At 42.8% G+C, this 17,086-nt stretch overlaps 1 protein-coding gene across 5 annotated transcripts in view; it reads left to right on the forward strand.

Moving 5' to 3' along the window:
• Positions 1-259: 259 nt before the first annotated feature.
• Positions 260-17,086, forward strand: part of ccdc14 (coiled-coil domain containing 14) — a 55,066-nt gene continuing 38,239 nt past the window's right edge. For all 5 annotated transcript variants that reach the window (XM_063050119.1, XM_063050123.1, XM_063050121.1 and 2 more), the window contains exon 1: positions 260-569. In XM_063050119.1, coding sequence (XP_062906189.1) covers positions 510-569 — 60 coding nt within the window. In that variant the 5' untranslated portion in view covers positions 260-509. The remainder of the gene's footprint in view (positions 570-17,086) is intronic.

Consider the following 17,086-nt stretch of genomic DNA (forward strand, 5'->3'; position numbering starts at 1 on the left):
TGCGGCTGGTACAGGCTTCGAGATCCGCGGGACACTTGCCGCCGGGAGAAGGCCGCGTTCGCGCGCCTCTGCCTCCGAAAATACGGCGACCAACCGTCCGGCGTTCTAACTTCCGCCGCATCTGATTGGGTGACGCACGGCCGTGACGTTTTTATTGACAGCAACGACCGGTAATCAACGTGCTCATTCCACTCTGGGTCCAGCCCATTCCTCTCCCGGAGGCGGGATTTCCGCTTGGGTCTCCCTGACAGCTGAAGAAGTTGATAGAAGCCACTTCTGCGTTCATTGAGGGAGGTCACAAGTGCATGTTTTCAACAAATTAGTTCATCCCTGTGTGTGTTTTTTTTTAATTAGGATGTTTTGGGCAGAAGCTCTTGCCAACCGTACAATGGTAGATGGGCCCTTTTCTGAACAAGGTATTTGAATTGCTGTTCCAGTTCTTGTGTTAGGAGATATTCAGGGAAAACCTGGGCCCGTGTATTTCATTCATCCCGTAAATTGGCCAGAAAATGCCTGCCGGGTACAATCGGGAGAAGACAATGAAGATGAAAACAGCAAAGGCTTCGAAGGTAGGAAATGTTAAGAACTGACAGGAACAGATTTAACAGTCAACTGTCCTTTACAGTTTCTAAAGTGATTAAATATTTTATTTAGAGACATAGAGCACGACAGGTCAACTTTTCTGGTAAACTACTTTATTAAACTGTGGAACGCAATACCTAAAACTAAAAAGGATGCAGACTCGGTTCACAGTTTTAAAACGCCAGCTCAAAACCTTGCTTTTAGCTAACATAATTTTGTCTTTTATTTTTTTGTTTGTGTTTTATGCCATTGTAAATCACTTTGAATGACATTGTTTTTATGAAGAGTGCTGTATAAATAATTTATTATTATTACAGCACAAAGAGGCCTTGGGTCCATCTTGTCTGTGCCAAACTGTTATTCTGTCTGTTGACAGACCATTCCACCTGCACTTGGACCACAGCGCTCTATAATCTGCCCGTCCATGTATTTATCCAAACTTCCCTTAAACATTGCAATCGAACCTGCCTCCACCACTTCCGCTGACAGTTCACTCCACGATTGTACCACTCTCTGAGAGAAGAGGTCCTCCTTTTCACCCAAAACCTATGATCTCTATAGCTCTAGCCACATCCAACCTCAGTGGAAAAAGCCCACTTGCACTTACCACTCACAACACGCTGGAGGAATTCAGCAGGTCGGGCAACATCCGTGGAAAAAATCAGTCGACGTTTCGGGCTGGAACCCTTTGTCAGGACTGTAGAGGAAAGGGGCAGAGGCCCTAAAAATTATGAGGGGTATAGATATGGTAAATATGCATTTACCATATCTATACCCCTCATAGTTTTTGTATACCTCAATCAAATGGGTCCGTGGTGCAGGAGGGAAGGAGGGAGAAGAGGAGAGCGCTAGTGATAGAGGACTTAGTTGTCAGAGGAACAGACAGGGGATTCTGTGGATGTGAACAGGACACCCAGATGGTATGTTGCCTCACAGGTGCCAGGGTCAGGGACGTCTCAGATCGCATCTACAGCATTTCGGGGGGTGGGGGGGGGGAGGAGAGCAGCCAGATGTTTTGCTACATACTGGATGGAAAAGCAAAGGGGTCCTGAAGAGAGAATTTAGAGATCTAAGCAGAAAGTTGAAAGCAGGACCTCCGGGGTGGTAATTTCTGCCAAAACAGGATGATTTGGCAGATAAGTGCGTGGCTGAGAAGCTGGTGCAGGGGGCAGGACTTCAGGTTCTTGGATAATTGGGATCTCTTTTGGGGGAGGTATAACCTGTTCAAAAGGGACAGTAGCACCTGAACCTGAGGGGAACCAATGTTCTGACAGGCAGGTTTGTGAGAGCTGTTGAGGATGGGTTAAACTAATTTGGCAGGGTGATGGGAACCGGAGTGAAGGGACTCAGGATAGGATGGATGGTAAAAAAGCAAAGATAACATGCAGTCAGACTGTCAGAAAGGGCAAGCAGATGACAGGACAAAATTGCAGCCAGCAGGGTGAGTGTCAGTGCATGAGGGATGTAGGATCAAAAGCATAGCAAGTACAGTACTCAAAAGTGTTATATCTCAATCAACGGAAAAAAAGAAATGAGAGCGATGATCTTATTCCACTTTTGCAGATTGTCGGGTATGATGTTGTGGCTATCGCTGAATCATAGCTGACGGTAGTTGTAGTTGGGAGCTGAATGTCCAAGGTTACATATTGTATCAGAGAGATAGGATGGTCGGCAGAGGGGGTGGCATGCCTCTGCTGATGAAGAATGGCATCAAACCATTAGAAAGATGTGACATAGGATCGGAAGACATTGAATCCTTGTGGGTCGAGTTAAGAAACTCTAAGGGTAAAAGATGGCAGTTATATACAGGTCTTCAAACAGTAGCTGGGATGTGGACCACAGATTACAACAGAAAATAGAAAAGATGTGTCAAAAGGGCAATGTTATGACCAAGCAAAAATTAGTGGAATATAGACAATTGGGAAACTTTTTAAAAACACTTGAATTGACTTTATTTCTTTCATCCTTCACATACATGAGGACTAAAAAAAGTCTTTACGTTACGTCTCTGAATGTAGTAATTTGTAATAAATAGTATGTACAACAGGGCGGTCAATACAGCATAGAAATGCAGTTGTTTCAGCGTGAATTAATCAGTCTGATTGCCTGGTAGAAATTTCCTGTTGGTCTTGGGTTTAATGCTGTCGTACCATTTCCCGGATGGTAACAGCTGGAACAGTTTGTGGTTGGGGTGACTTGGGTCCCTAATGATCCTTTGGGCCCTTTTTAAGCATCTGGCTCTGTAAATGTCCTGAATAGGGGGAAGTTCCCAGCTACAGATGTGCTGGGCTGTCTGCATCACTCTCTGCAGAGTCCTGCGATTGAGGGAAGTACGATTCCCATACCAGGCAGTCAGGATGCTCTCAATTGTGCCCCTGTAGAAAGTCCTTAGCAATTGAAAGAATGATTTGGATGGAAAAAATGAATGTAAAAGCAAGTTAGCAAACAATATCAAGGTGGATAGTAAAAGCTTTTTTCAAATGTTTAAAAAATAAGGGTGATGAGAGTGGATATAGGACAATTAGAAACTGATGTAGAGCAGGGTTCCCCAATTAGTTTTCCACAAGGGCCAAATTGTGTCAAGGATGCCAAGCCAAGGGCCAAAACGTCCAGGGTTTTGTTTCATTGCGTCAGTAAGTTGTTTTATGGACAGATGTTGTTGCTGTTGCTGCTATTGCCATTATTATTATTATTAGTAGTAGTAGTAGTAGTAGTAGTGGTAGTAGTAATAATTTAGGCCTGGGATTCTCAAAGTCTGTGTTGTGGGTCGCACAAGAAAAAAAATGCACTCTTGAAACAAAATAAGTCCAAAACCAACCATTTAATTATGACTCTAGCTATCACAACTGTCAGCTGTCACATTGAGAACTCATCTGGGACTTAAAATACACACACACACACACACACACACACACACACACATACACACACACAATAAACATGATAGTCTTCACCACTTCTCTTCCACACTAAATTTTAGCAGTACTGCCTTTTCCACTGTTTCTGTTCTCTCAATTAATCTAATTATTCTTTTTAATTAAGCTATGTGGCATTTGAAGTATGAAGTGTAGCTATAAATGAAATTATCAGTATTATTGTTGTTGTAGTATTATTATACCACAATAAGATTGACAAATGAACAAAAATAAATTGATTCACTCACCAATCAGTGAGAGAAGTGACAGCGACGGGATGAGGCAATCCTTCTGATGTCGGGCCTATATTCTGTTGTGGCAATCCTGAGGCACTGGCCAAGATGTGCATTGGAGAGTCTGTTTCTGTCCTGGTTCTTGATAGAGTTCATTGAAGAAAACGATGACTCACATATGTACGTGGAGGGGAACAGTGTGAGTAGGAGCATTGAAATAGCTCTCCTGTTTTTGAATTGAGCTTGGGGAACCAGGTTGATCCAAAAGTCACTCACCCCAACGTCCTTGTGTTGTGCTTTGAGCAAGTCAGATTCAAGATTCAAAGATTCAAAAAACTTTATTGTCATTCTAACCATACATCAGCTCTACAGAATGAGACTGCGTTTCCCAGGAGCAGTGCAATCATAACATAACAAACACAACACTAAATAATAAACATAACAATAAATAGTAAAACACAACAGCCACATGTCAGTTAAAATCAAGTTATAAGTGTCCAGTGCAAGTTAAAAGTGTCCAAAGCAGAGTCAGCTAGAGCAGCTATTTAGCAGTCTGACTGCCTGTTGGAGGAAGCTGTTTAGTAGCCTTGTGGTTTTAGTTTTGATGCTCCTGTAATGTTTGCCTGATGGCAGAAGAACAAACAGTTCACGGAGAGGGTGTGAGTGGTCTTTAATGATGTACCGTGTCTTCTGGAGGCATCAACTCTGAAAGAGGTGTTGGACAGAAGGTAGGGAGACCCCAATAACCTTCTGTGCTCCCCTAACCACCCTCTGCAAGGCGTTTTTGTCGACAGCACTGCAGCTGGAGTACCAGGTTGTGATGCTAAAGGTCAGCACACTCTCAACCACGCCTCTGTAGATTGTAGTTAAGATGTTAGTGGGGAGTGATGCTTGTTTAAGCTTCCTCAGAAAGTGCAATCTCTGCTGGGCCCGTTTCACAATCCCAGTGGCGTCCCTGGACCAGGTGAGATTGTCCGAGATCTGCACCCCAAGGAACTTGATGTTTTCCACTCTCTCCACTGTGGAGCCGCTGATGCTGAGGAGTGTGTGCTCAGGCTGAGACCGTCTGAAATCGACGATTATCTCCTTGGTTTTGGTGACATTAAGCATCAAGTTGTTATCACTGCACCAGCTGTCTAGGTGTTTGACCTCCTCCCTGTACATTGTGTCATCATTTTTGCTGATGAGCCCCACCACTGTGGTATCATCAGCAAATTTAATGATCAGGTTCTCCTTGAATCTGGCTGCACAGTCATGTGTTAGCAGTGTAAACAGCAATGGGCTAAGCACACAGCCTTGTGGGGATCCAGTGCTCAGTGTGATGGAGTCAGAGATGTTCCTGCCAACACGGACTGACTGTGGTCTCGCTGTCAAGAAATCCGGAATCCAGCGACACATGGCAGTGTTAAGGCCAAGCAGCGACAGTTTCTCCACTAGTCTCTGTGGGATAATGGTATTGAATGCTGAACTGAAATCAATGTACAGGAAATTTTCCCATTTCCAAGACCTCCATCTGAAGAATTGCCTCATCTATGGAAGGCACCAGCCTTTTGGCCTCTGCAGTCCACTGGCCGTCAGCCGAAACGGAGAACGACTGTCTCAGGAAGAGGAGGATGTCACCTGAGAGTTTAGGGGAGCTTTCAAATCATTCTCTGAAATTTTCTGCCAGGCTTGTCACGAATCCCTTTATCACTGGATCCTCCTGCATTTCGTTCTTCTCGCAATGCTCCCGCAGACGTGGAAAGTGCAACTTTCTCCCGTGAATGTCTCTCTCCAAAAGGTTCAGCTTTGACCGGAAAGCTTCAATGGCCTCGTACATGTCCGCAACAGTGTGGTCATTGCCTTGTAATTGCAGATTAAGTTGATTTAGATGAGACATGATGTGACACAAAAAAAGAACATGTGTCATCACCTTGTTGTCACTTAAAAACCTCTTAAATCCTTGGGCTTTTTGGCTCTGCAGGCTGGATAAAAATGACATAAGCTCATCGCGCAGGTCGCACACCCTCTCCAACAAACGGCCTTTGCTCAGCCAGTGAACATTATTATGCAGCAAAAGATCTTTGTGTTCCGCTGACATTTCCTCCAGCAATGCTCTGAAAAGGCGATGTTGCAGACTAGAACTCTCACAAACGAAATTTACCAGTCTCATCACAGTATCCATCGCCCCTTTCATTTCCCCACACAGTTTAGCGCACAACACCGATTTGTGAATAAAGCAATGAAATGCCAAGAGTGCTGAGTTAACAGCGGCAAGCCTGCTTACCAAGCCTTTGTGTTGTCCCACCATAGTCGGAGCCCCATCGGTGACAACGGACACAATTTTGATCACATCCAATCCATTCTTCTCGAAGAACTGTGTCAATTTGTTAAAAATTATTTCCCCAGTTGTGTGCCCAGGCAGAGGAAGCAAACAAAGTAGCTCTTCCCTAAAGGTCTCCCCATCAAAAAATCTTGCGAACATAGATTGCTCTTCCATATTGGTTCGGTCACAGGACGAGTCTATGGCTAGTGATATGGCTTCTGCTTTCTCCAAATCGGTGAGTAGATTGGAAAAACACTCCTCCACTAAAACTTCTACTCTTCTTGTTGCTGTGTTAGCTGACAATGGCACCGTCTTTAATAGCTCCACAACTGTTTTCTTGGTTTTCTCATCATGACTTAAAACTTCACCAGCCATATCAATTGCACACATTTTAATCAACTCGGCATCGCACACTCTACGGGGGCGTAGGTCAAGTGTACGATGTGGGATGAGGTTAAAATAAATCAGAGCAGCATGTGCTTTATTTACATGTTATGACTGGTGCATTCACGTTAAGTGCCAGTGGGTCGGCGCGGTCCAGACATTTGGTTCTTGCGGTCCAGACCTGGCCCGCAGTCCGCCTATTGGAGTTGTCTGATGTAGAGAAATAATAACAGGGGACAAGGAGATAGCAGGTGAACTAAATGAGTATTTTGCATCAGTCCTCACTGTGGAAGACACTAGCAGTGTACCAGGTATTGAAGGGTGTGAGGGAAAAGAAATGAGTACAGTTGGTATTACAAAAGAGAAGGTGCTCAAAAAGCTGTAAGATCTAAAGGTACATAAATCACTCGGATCAGATGAACTGCATCCTAGGGTTCTGAGAGGTAGCAGTACAAATTGCGAAGGCATTAGTAAATGATCTTTCAAGAATCATTGGACTCTGGCGTAGTTCCAGAGGGCTGGAAAATTGCAAATGTCACTCCACTCCTTAAGGAAAGAGGAAGGCAGCAGAAAGGAAATTTAGACCAGTTAGCCTGACCTCAGTGGTTGGGAAGATGTTGGAGTCAATTGTTAAGGATGAGGTTATGGAGTACTTTGTGACACAGGACAAGATAAGACAAAGTCAGAATGCATTCCTTAAGGGAAAATCTTGCCTGACGAACCTATTGGAATTCTTTGAGGAGATTACAAGTAGGATAGATAAAGAGGATGCAGTATATGTATATTTGGATTTTCAGAAAGCCTTTGACAAGGTGCCACACATGAGGCTGCTTACCAAGTTAAATGCCTATGATATTACAGGAATGTTACTAGCGTGGTTAGAACATTAGATGATTGGTAGGAGGTATTGAGTGGGAATAAAAGGATCCTTTTCTGGTTGGCTGCCAGTGACTAATGGTGTTTCGCAGGGGTTGGTGTTGGGACCACTTCTTTTTATGCTATTTATTAATGATTTAGATGATGGAATAGATTGCTTTGCTGCCTAATTTGCATTTGATAGGAAGATTTGTGGAAAGGCAGGTAGTGTTGAGGAAACAGGTAGGCTGCAGAGGGACTTAGACAGATTAGGAGAATGGGCAAGAAAATGACACATGAAATACAATGTTGGAAAATGCATAGTCATGCACTTTGATAGAATAAATAAATGTGCAAACTCTTTTCTAAATGGGGAGAAAATCCAAAAATCTGAGATGCAAAGGGACTTGGGAAGCCTTGCGCAGAACACTCTAAAGGATAACTTGCAGGTGGAGCCAGTGATGAGGAAGGCAAGTGCAATGTTAACATTTATGTCAGGAGGTTTAGTATATAAGAACAGGGATGTGATGCTGAGGCTTTATAAGGCACTGCTAAGGTCTCACTTTGAACAATTTTGGGCTCCTTATCTGAGAAAAGATGTGCTGGCAATGGGGAGGGTACGGGGCGGTTCACAGGGATGATTCTGAGACTGAAAGGGTTATCATATGAGGAATCTTTGGTGGCTCTGAGCCTATACTCATTTAGCAGGATGAAGGGGGATCTCATTGAAACCTTTCGAATGTTGAAAGGCCTTGTCATATCTGGAATTTCCAGTTGGCGGAGGATTCCCCTCCATACCACTCTGACATATTGGGAAATCATGTTTGTGGCAGTGGTTTGCCTTTGCCTTCTGCCGGGTGAGTTTAAAGAGGACACCACCTCTTGCAATGGATGACCAGGCCATCTAAGTGCCTTGTTGTGCTCTTAGCGCTGCACAAATGCCTGCTGGCCTGCCTTCTTGACCATTAGACCATTAATTGGTCTCTTCTGCTCAATCCGCCATGGCCAGACTTCACACGCTGGGATAGGCAGATCCCCTACCTCACCGAGGGTCGAAGACCTGTCGGCTACCCTCATATGGTTTGGCCCGTCTGCCGAGATGGTTTATCGGGGTGTGGCCGCTGCACGTGCTACAGCTACTTGGAGCCACAGGTGAGAGCTGAGCGCCAGGTGGGGACCAAAGGTGGACGAGCTGCCCTGAATAGGGCGCGGCAGGCCTCCCACCAGAGGTGCTTGGGGTGTATTGGGTGCTCCCTAGCCACCCAATACACCCCCAAGGTCTAGAAAGGCCTAGACAGAGTAAATGTGGAAAGGATGTTTCCCATGGTGGGAGAGTCTAGGACAAGAGGGCACAGCCTCATGATAGAGGGGTGTCCATTTAAAACAGAGATGTGGAGAAATTTGTGGAGTTTTTTTTACCACAGGCAGTTGTGGAGGCCAGGTTGTTGCGTGCATTTAAGGCAGAGATTGATAGGTTCTTGATTTGCCATGGCATCAAAGGTTGCAGGGAGAAGGCTGGGGAGCCGGGCAGAGGAGAGGAAAAATGAATCAGCAATGATTGAATGGCAGAGCAGACTCGGGCCAAATGGCCTAATTCTGCTCTTGTGTCTTGTGGTCCAAATCTTTCCACATTTTCTTACGATCCAGGGGAAAGCAATCCTAATCTATTCAACTTTTCTCAAGTTCCAGCAATATCCTTGTAAATTTTCTCTGTACTCTTTCAACCTTATAGATATCGTTCCTGTAGGCAGGTGACCAGAACTGCACATAAAGGTGTGGCACAGTAGCCTAATGGTTAATACAATGCTTTACAGTACAGGTAACCCGGGTTCAATGCCCACCACTACGTATAAGGAGGTTATATGTTCTCCCCGTGACCTTGTGGGTTTCTCCCAAAGACGTACCGGTTGGTAGGCTAATTGGCCATTGTAAATTGTCTTGAGATTAGGCTAGCATTAAATTGGATTGCTGGACGGTGTTGGTCGAAGCCTGGAAGGGCACACTCTGCGCTGAATCCAAATAAATAAATAAAACTTCAAGTTCGGTTTCAGCAAATTCTTATACAACTTTAACTTAACATCCCAAATCCAATACTCAGTACTCTGATCTATGAAAGCCAATGAGCCAGAAGCCCTCTTTATGACACCATCTACCTGTTGCACCACTTCCAAAGAAATTTCTACTGCACTCCTTGGTGCCCTACTGTTCTCTGTGTATGTCCTACCCTGGTTTGTTGCCCAAAATGCAATACCTCATACTTGTCTGCATTAAATGTCTTTTATTAGCCCATTTTTCCAGGTGGTCCAGATCCTGATGCAAGGTTAGATAGTCCTCCTTGCTGTACACTACACCCTCAATCTTGGTGTCATCTTCAAATTTGCTGATTCAGTTTACCACATTATCATCCAAATTATTAATATTGATGAGAAACAGTAACAGACCCAGCACCGATCCTTGTGACACCACTAGTCACAGGCTTCCAGTCAGAAGCAACCATCTACGCCCACTTTCTGGCTTGTTCCACTCTGCCAATGTTGAATCCAATTTACTACTTCATTCTGAATGCCAAGGAATTAGACCTGGACCTTCTGGAGCATCCCCCACCCACCCAGAACTTTATCAAAGTCATGTAGACAATGTCCACTGCAGTTCCTTCATCAACTTTCCAGGTAACCTCCTTGGGAAAAACTCTATAAGATTGTTTAGACATTACCTACTATGCACAAAGCCATGTTGACTATACCTAATCAGGCCCTATCTATCTAAGTACTTATATATCCTGTTCTTTAGAATATCTTCCAATAATTTACCTGCCACTGGTGACACAGGCATATAATTTTCTGGCTTATTCTTAGAGCCTTTATTGAAAATGGATCAACATTAGCTATCCTGCAGTCCACTGGCACTTCACTCATGGTTTTAGGATGTTTTAAGTACCTCTGCCAGGGCCCCTGCAATTTCTGCACTAGGTCAGAGGGGACACCTTGTCAGGTCCTGTAGACCTTTCCTGGTCCTGTTCTAGAGGTTTTATACAGGCAGCAAATCCCCGTTATAAGTGGGAGTAGCAAGGGCTGGTAACTCCCCCCACCCCACGGTCACTGGAGTCAAAGATCTGTGTGAGTCTGGAATCAAGCCCTGAAGGGTCAAACCCATGACCTGAGGTCAATATCCAGACATTGGCAAAATCTGGAGGGCAAGGTCAGAAGTCCAGAACACAGGGAACCTGGAGATAGAAGCCTGAAGTTTGAAGACTGATGGTAGAAGCTCAAAGGAATCACGAGGGTCTGGATCAGATGTCTGTGGAAGTTCTTGGGTTGTTAATACAAATGATGCATTTCACTGTATGTACCTAGACAGAACCTTCGCCCAAATTGTACAGGATGCAACCATAATCATTGGTAACCTTAGCCTATTCATGCCAGTCTGTATCTTGTTTTTAACATGAGAGAATATCATAAAGGGACACCTGTGGGTTACTTGCTGTCCTACATGCTGAAATACCTACATAGATTACGGACACAGCGTTTGAAACTGTTCGATGTCTGTAACATATGAGGAATTAGTTTGTAAACATTAACTGGCCTGTGAACAAATCAGAGTGCACTTGGGAACAGCCGAAATGGGAACTTGGAGACAGTACCATTAAGTGCTTCAGAAATGATTTGCCTGGTAGATTAATCAATACTCTGTACAATTAATGAAAACTGTAAAATTGAACAAACAGATTTAAAAATATCTGCACACAAAAGCACAGTAGTATTTAATTCCTGTTTAAGATTTCTGAGCATGAAGGACTGATTCATGCAACTACATTTAGGATGGTCTAATTCAGAGGTTCTCAACCTTTTTATTCCATGGACCCTGATGTTTATGGACCATTAACAGAGGGGTCCATAAACCCCAGGTTGGGAATCCCTGGTCATTTTGGATCACATATCACAGTTGCTGGAATTCTTAAGCTCTTGAGTTCAAGCAGTTGGTTACATTAGGGAAAACGTGTAATTTGGGAAATGAGAAGCTAACATTGAAGGAAGATTGATGAGCTTTCATACCAGAAATATTGAAAGTCTGAAGGAATTAGCCTCTGTGAATTTATCCCAATTGAAGAGATGAGTGGTAGACTCTTGGAGGAGAGCATGATAATTCATAGGAATGAGGGGAGAATTAAAAAATGGGTTTAACATAGCCTTAATGTAAATGGGTGATTGGTGTGGACTTTAAGCTATAGAACTATATCTGGGCTGCATATCAGTTTTTGATTGTATGATTTTAATGATTGTAGTCCTGGTGGAACCCAGAGATCCAGGAAAAGAAGAAGCTACTGTCCCGCAGTAGCAGATGGAGAAACATGGTCAGGGGGAGGATTCTCAGGTAGCAACCCCACCCAACAGAATCAAGAAGGATGGAAAGTGTGCAAATATAAAATTTTGTCCAGGATCGCTAATGTTTTGGCATTGAGCAAGTGACAGGAAAAATACCGGGGAAAATAAAGGCAATGAAGATCATCCAATAAATAAAGGGGAAATGAATGAGCAGAAAATATTTTCCAATATGATCGTGGACCTGAAAAAATACGAGCAAATTGTTGCATTGTAATAGATGAGATTAAGATTTGTGGAATTGGGAAATGATAACAAGCTGGACTAAAAATTAAAGCAACACACATCAAAGTTGCTGGTGAACGCAGCAGGCCAGGCAGCATCTGTAGGAAGAGGTGCAGTCGACGTTTCAGGCCGAGACCCTTCGCAGAAATGCTGTTTTGGAGTCATATTGTGTGGCGTATCACAGGCTTATTCAGACCTATTTCTGTTGTTATGTGCCGTGATTTAGGATATACACATGGAGGCTTGGTCCAAACAGATGAATTGATTTTTGTTATTTAACTGGGGAAGTGGCACGATAAAAATCAGTCATGATTTCACTAAATGGTGAGCAGCTGAATGGTGCTCTGTAGCTTAATCCTGCTATTCTTGTTCTTGTGAAAGTGTTTTGAAATTTGTAGAACTGCAGACACGACCACCACTCAGGGAGAGTGGGAAGTAGGGAAGTTCTGGGTAATGTAGGGACTGAGACCAAGATCTGACTTGGCTTGAGCCATCATCTTGACAATTGATGGAAATAGTTACATGGACAGTACTTTCTGGAGACCTTAATGACCTTGGTTTCAGATTTCCTATTGTTTAAGTGATAGTAATAATGTCATATATTGTATAACAAAAACATATTAATGCATCTGAAGAGGGGACAAATGATAGTTACATGGGGGTGGGTTTCAGTATGGGATCCTCCAGAATGTAGGGAGAAACACCATTTGTGAAGTTACACTGCCTGTAATGCATAGATAAAAATAAGAGTGAAAACAATCCTGTTGCATTCTTTGGAGAGGTTTCAATGGATGGCTTAATCAATCAACTTAAAGGCTTTTGAAAGATTTGCACTTCAGTGGTCACAGTCATTCTTCTCATTATGTCTTTGATTATGTCCATTTCAGTGCTGTTTAAGATGAGACAGCAGTCTAGGGGAATGAATGGTCCAGATGAGTTTTGTGAGTACAGCTACAAGGGTGGATATTTAATTTGGGGCCAAAGAAAATTTGAGGGAGAACCAATTTAAACATCAGCTTCTATGAGGATCAGAAGACCATAAAAGATAGTAGCAGAATTAGGCTATTCAGCCCATCAAGTCTGCTCTGCAATTTCATCATGTTTGATCCATTTTCTCTTTCAATGCCATTCTCCTGCCTTTTCCCCATAACATTTCACGCCTTGACTAATCAAGAGCCTATCAACCTCCACCTTAAATACACCCAATAACCTGGCCTCAGCAGCCGCCTGTGACAATGAATACCAGATTCACCACCCTCTGCCTAAAGAAATTTCTCCTCATCTCCATTCTAAATGGATGCCCCTCTATTCTGAGGCTGTACCCTCTTTTCCTAGACTCCATCACTATAGGAAACATTCTCTCCACGTCCACTCTATTGAGACCATTCAACATTTGATAGGTTTCAATGAAATTCTTCTCTCCCCCCCCCCCCATTCTAAATTCCACCGAGTAGTACAGGCCCACAACCATCAAACACTCTTCATAAGATAACCCTTTCATTCCCGGAATCATCCTTGTAACCTCCTCTGAACCCTTTCCAATGTCAGCACATCCTTTCTTGGAGAAGGGGCCCAAAACTGCTCACTATGTTCCAAGTGAGGCCTCACCAACGCTTTACAAAGCCTCAGCATTACATCCTTACTTTTATATCCTAGTCCTCTCAAAGTGAATGCTAACATTGCATTTACCTTCCTCACCTCCACCTTAATCTGCCAGTTAACCTTCAGGGAATCCGCCACGAGGACTCCCAAGTACCTTTGAATTTTCTGTCGATTTATAAAATAGTCTACGCTTTTGTTCTTTCTACCAAAGTGCATGACTATTTATTTTGCAACACTGTATTCCATCTGCCACTTATTTGCCCTTTCTCTGAATCTCTCTAAGTCCTACTGCAGCCTCCTGCTTCCTCAACACTACCTGCACCCCCCACTTATCTTCGTATTGTCCGCAAATGTAGCCACAAAGCCATCTGTTCTGTCATCCAGATCATTATCGTATAATGTAAAAAGAAGCGGTCCCAATACTGACCCTGCGGAACACCACTTGTTACTGGCAGCCAACTAGAAAAGGCTCCCTTTATTCCCACTATTTGCCTCATGCCAATCAGCCAATCCACGCCGGTATCTTTCTTGTAATACCATGGGTTCTAATCTTGTTATCACCTTCCTGTGTGGCAGCTGGTCAAAGGCCTTCTGAAAATCCAAGTGCAGAACATCCAACGATTCTCCTCTTCCTGTCCTGCTTGTTATTTGCTCAGGAAGAATTCCAATAGATTTGTCAGGCAAGATTTTCCCTTAAGATAACCATGCTGACCTTGACCTATTTTATCATGTGCCTCCAAGTACCGAGATCTCATCCTTAACAATTGACTCCAGTATATTTCCAACCACTGAGGTCAGGCCAGCTGCCTTGCTCTTCAAGAGTGTAGTGACATTTGCAATTATCCAGTCCTTCGGCACTATGAATCTGGTGATTCTTGAATGATCATTGTCAATACCTCCACAATCTCACCAGCCACCTCTTTCAGAACCCTGGGGTGTAGTCTGTTACATTTTGTAAATTCAAAACATTAAACTATTTCAAAGGAAAACAAAAGAGCCAGGAATGTGTGTCTAACTTCGGTTTTTACTTTAAGCGAAGCACATACCTATCATGTGGTAGCATCATGACATATGCAATTCACTTATTTTTACATATAACCTGTAATGAATTATTTATATGAACAAGAATGCTTAATCAAACAATATATTTACAATATTACTCATACTACTGAAATATTAAATACAGAACCTTTCTCCCTGCTTAGCTATAAACTCCAAGGCAATAGAGAATGCATTTCAACTATGTACACAATATATTATATAATACACCTGTATGCATTGTAAATTTTAATTTGTCCCATTCAGACCTAAAGATTTAATCACTTTAGAGAACCTCCTCTGTGGTGGTTGTAGGAGTTGACTCTGAGATTACAGGAAGTAGTTCTGACTGCAGTGGCCACTTTCCTTCTCTAACAATTGACTCTGCTGTCCTCAACTGATTGATGTGCCATCTCCAGGTGATATGAGACGCAATTTGTACTGTGTAGGGAAGTGTTCCAGTTCTGTCCTTTATCTTTCTGATCACCAGTCTGGTCCCTCGCCAGGACTGCTTGTCCAGGAGTGAAACATCAGACTGCCTTATTTAAGGAGCCTTGTTTAAGTAGAATTTCTGTCAGCTTTTTGTCCTGCATACTCCTTCTGAGATTGGGTTTGAGGAGATCCAAGTGTGAATGCAAGGGATGACAAAGGAACAGCAGGGCTGGTGAGTTGTTGGTTGTGGAGTGTGCTGCATTATGATATTCAAGGAGGAAATTAGTCAGTTTCTGATTCAGTGTTAGTGTAGTGTGTTCTGCTGACATTGCTTACAGTGCGTTCTTTGGACTCTAGACAAACCTTTCTACCAAGCCATTCGTAGCTGGGTGGCATGGTGCAGATATATGTTCTATTCCATTCATTTTTAGGAATGACTGAATCTGTTACACCACAAACTGTGGTCCATTGTCACTGATTAAGCGTTCTGGAACACCAGTCCTTGTGAAGAAGTTTCTCAACACATCAACAGTGTGCGAGGTTGTAGTGGAGTCCACTGGGAAAACATATGGCTACTTTGTAGCTACATTCACTACTAACAAGAAATTTGTGCCCTTGAGTGGTCTGACAAAACCTACAAGAATCCTCTGCCAAGGCAATGCAAGCCATTCCCAGGGATGGTTAGGCGTTGCTCTTGGCTTCTTGGTTGTTGTATTTGACTGCTATGAATGTCATTCTCACAGGAATTATCTTTCCTCCAGTACAAGTTCTTAGCTGTATATCTGCAAGCTTCAGTTTAGTATCTTTGAAATGCCATTCAAGCTCATTGTGTGGAATGACTGAAATAGCTGAGCCAGTGACCATTTCCATTTTAATTGATTTGCCACTCACTTCTGGCACAAGCCATGTTGCATGTCTGTTGTTAGTTTTCACATTTTAAATCTTAAGGCTACTCAGTCCTTTGTCATTCTCATCACCATCAGATTTTTCATCAACAGCAAGCAGATTAGTGCTCTTTTTGAAATTGTACCTTGACTTTTTAATTTTTTTTCTCTTGTTTGTGTAGTCCATTTATGTCTGCCAAACCTGTTCTTTTTATGTATCCTAGTTTGATCCATTTTCTGCAAGTTTTGCCTTTAAATCTGCATTGGTTTGGTGTATGGGAGCTCTTGCCACAACAGTAACACCATTTGTTCAGCAAGTCTGGTTTCTGTTTGGACACTGCAGTTTTGTTCACGCTCATTTTAATTCCTGACTGTAACTCAATTTCATCTCTGCTATTTGCATTGATACAGCAATTTCAGCTGCTCTTAAATATAAGCTGTGCTTCAGTTCAGAGACATTTTTGAATGCTTTCTAGTTAGATTCCACGATCTCTTAGTGCATCATTAAGCCCATTACTAAACTGACAATGTTCAGATAACTTGTGCAATTCAGCCCCCTATGCTGAAATAGGCTACCCTTCCTTTTGATTCCGCTTATGAAACCTAAAGCATTCTGCAAGCAACAATGGCTTTGGTTCCAAATGTTCCTGCATTACTTGCTGGATAACTGGATGAAGTGGATCAGCCCATGAATGAATGGTGGAGCAGACTCGATGGGCCGAATGGCCTACTTCTGCTCCTAAATCTTATGGTTTTACACGATATCAGCAAAGTTATTTTCGGCTGGTTTGGTTGGAACAGTCAAACTCCGAAGCAGATTGTATGCCTTAAATCCAATGCACTCAGCAAAAGTACTCCATTTGCTTTAAAATACTGCTTATTTCATTCTGTATACAATATCCAGTTAAATGTTATGTAATGGAACACATCCATCTTTCTGATGTAGTTAGCTATTTCTGCTCTTCTTTATTATTGTTATCACCCAACACGCACTCATTCCTGCCCCCAACACTCTCGAACTTCAGCCATACTGTGTCTTCTACAGTGAAGACGAATCAAAATATTTAATTAGTTTGTCTGCCATTTCCTTGTTCCCCCATTACTACATCTCCTGTGTCATTTTCTAGTGGTCCAATATCTATTCTCACTTCTCTTCTACTTTTTATAGATCTGAAAAAAAAACTTCTGGTATTGTCTTTGATCATATTGGCTAGCTTACCTTCATATTTCATCTTTTCCCTCCTTATGGCTT

The sequence above is a fragment of the Mobula hypostoma genome, chromosome 6 (assembly GCF_963921235.1).
Source record: "Mobula hypostoma chromosome 6, sMobHyp1.1, whole genome shotgun sequence".
Lineage (NCBI taxonomy): Eukaryota > Metazoa > Chordata > Chondrichthyes > Myliobatiformes > Myliobatidae > Mobula > Mobula hypostoma.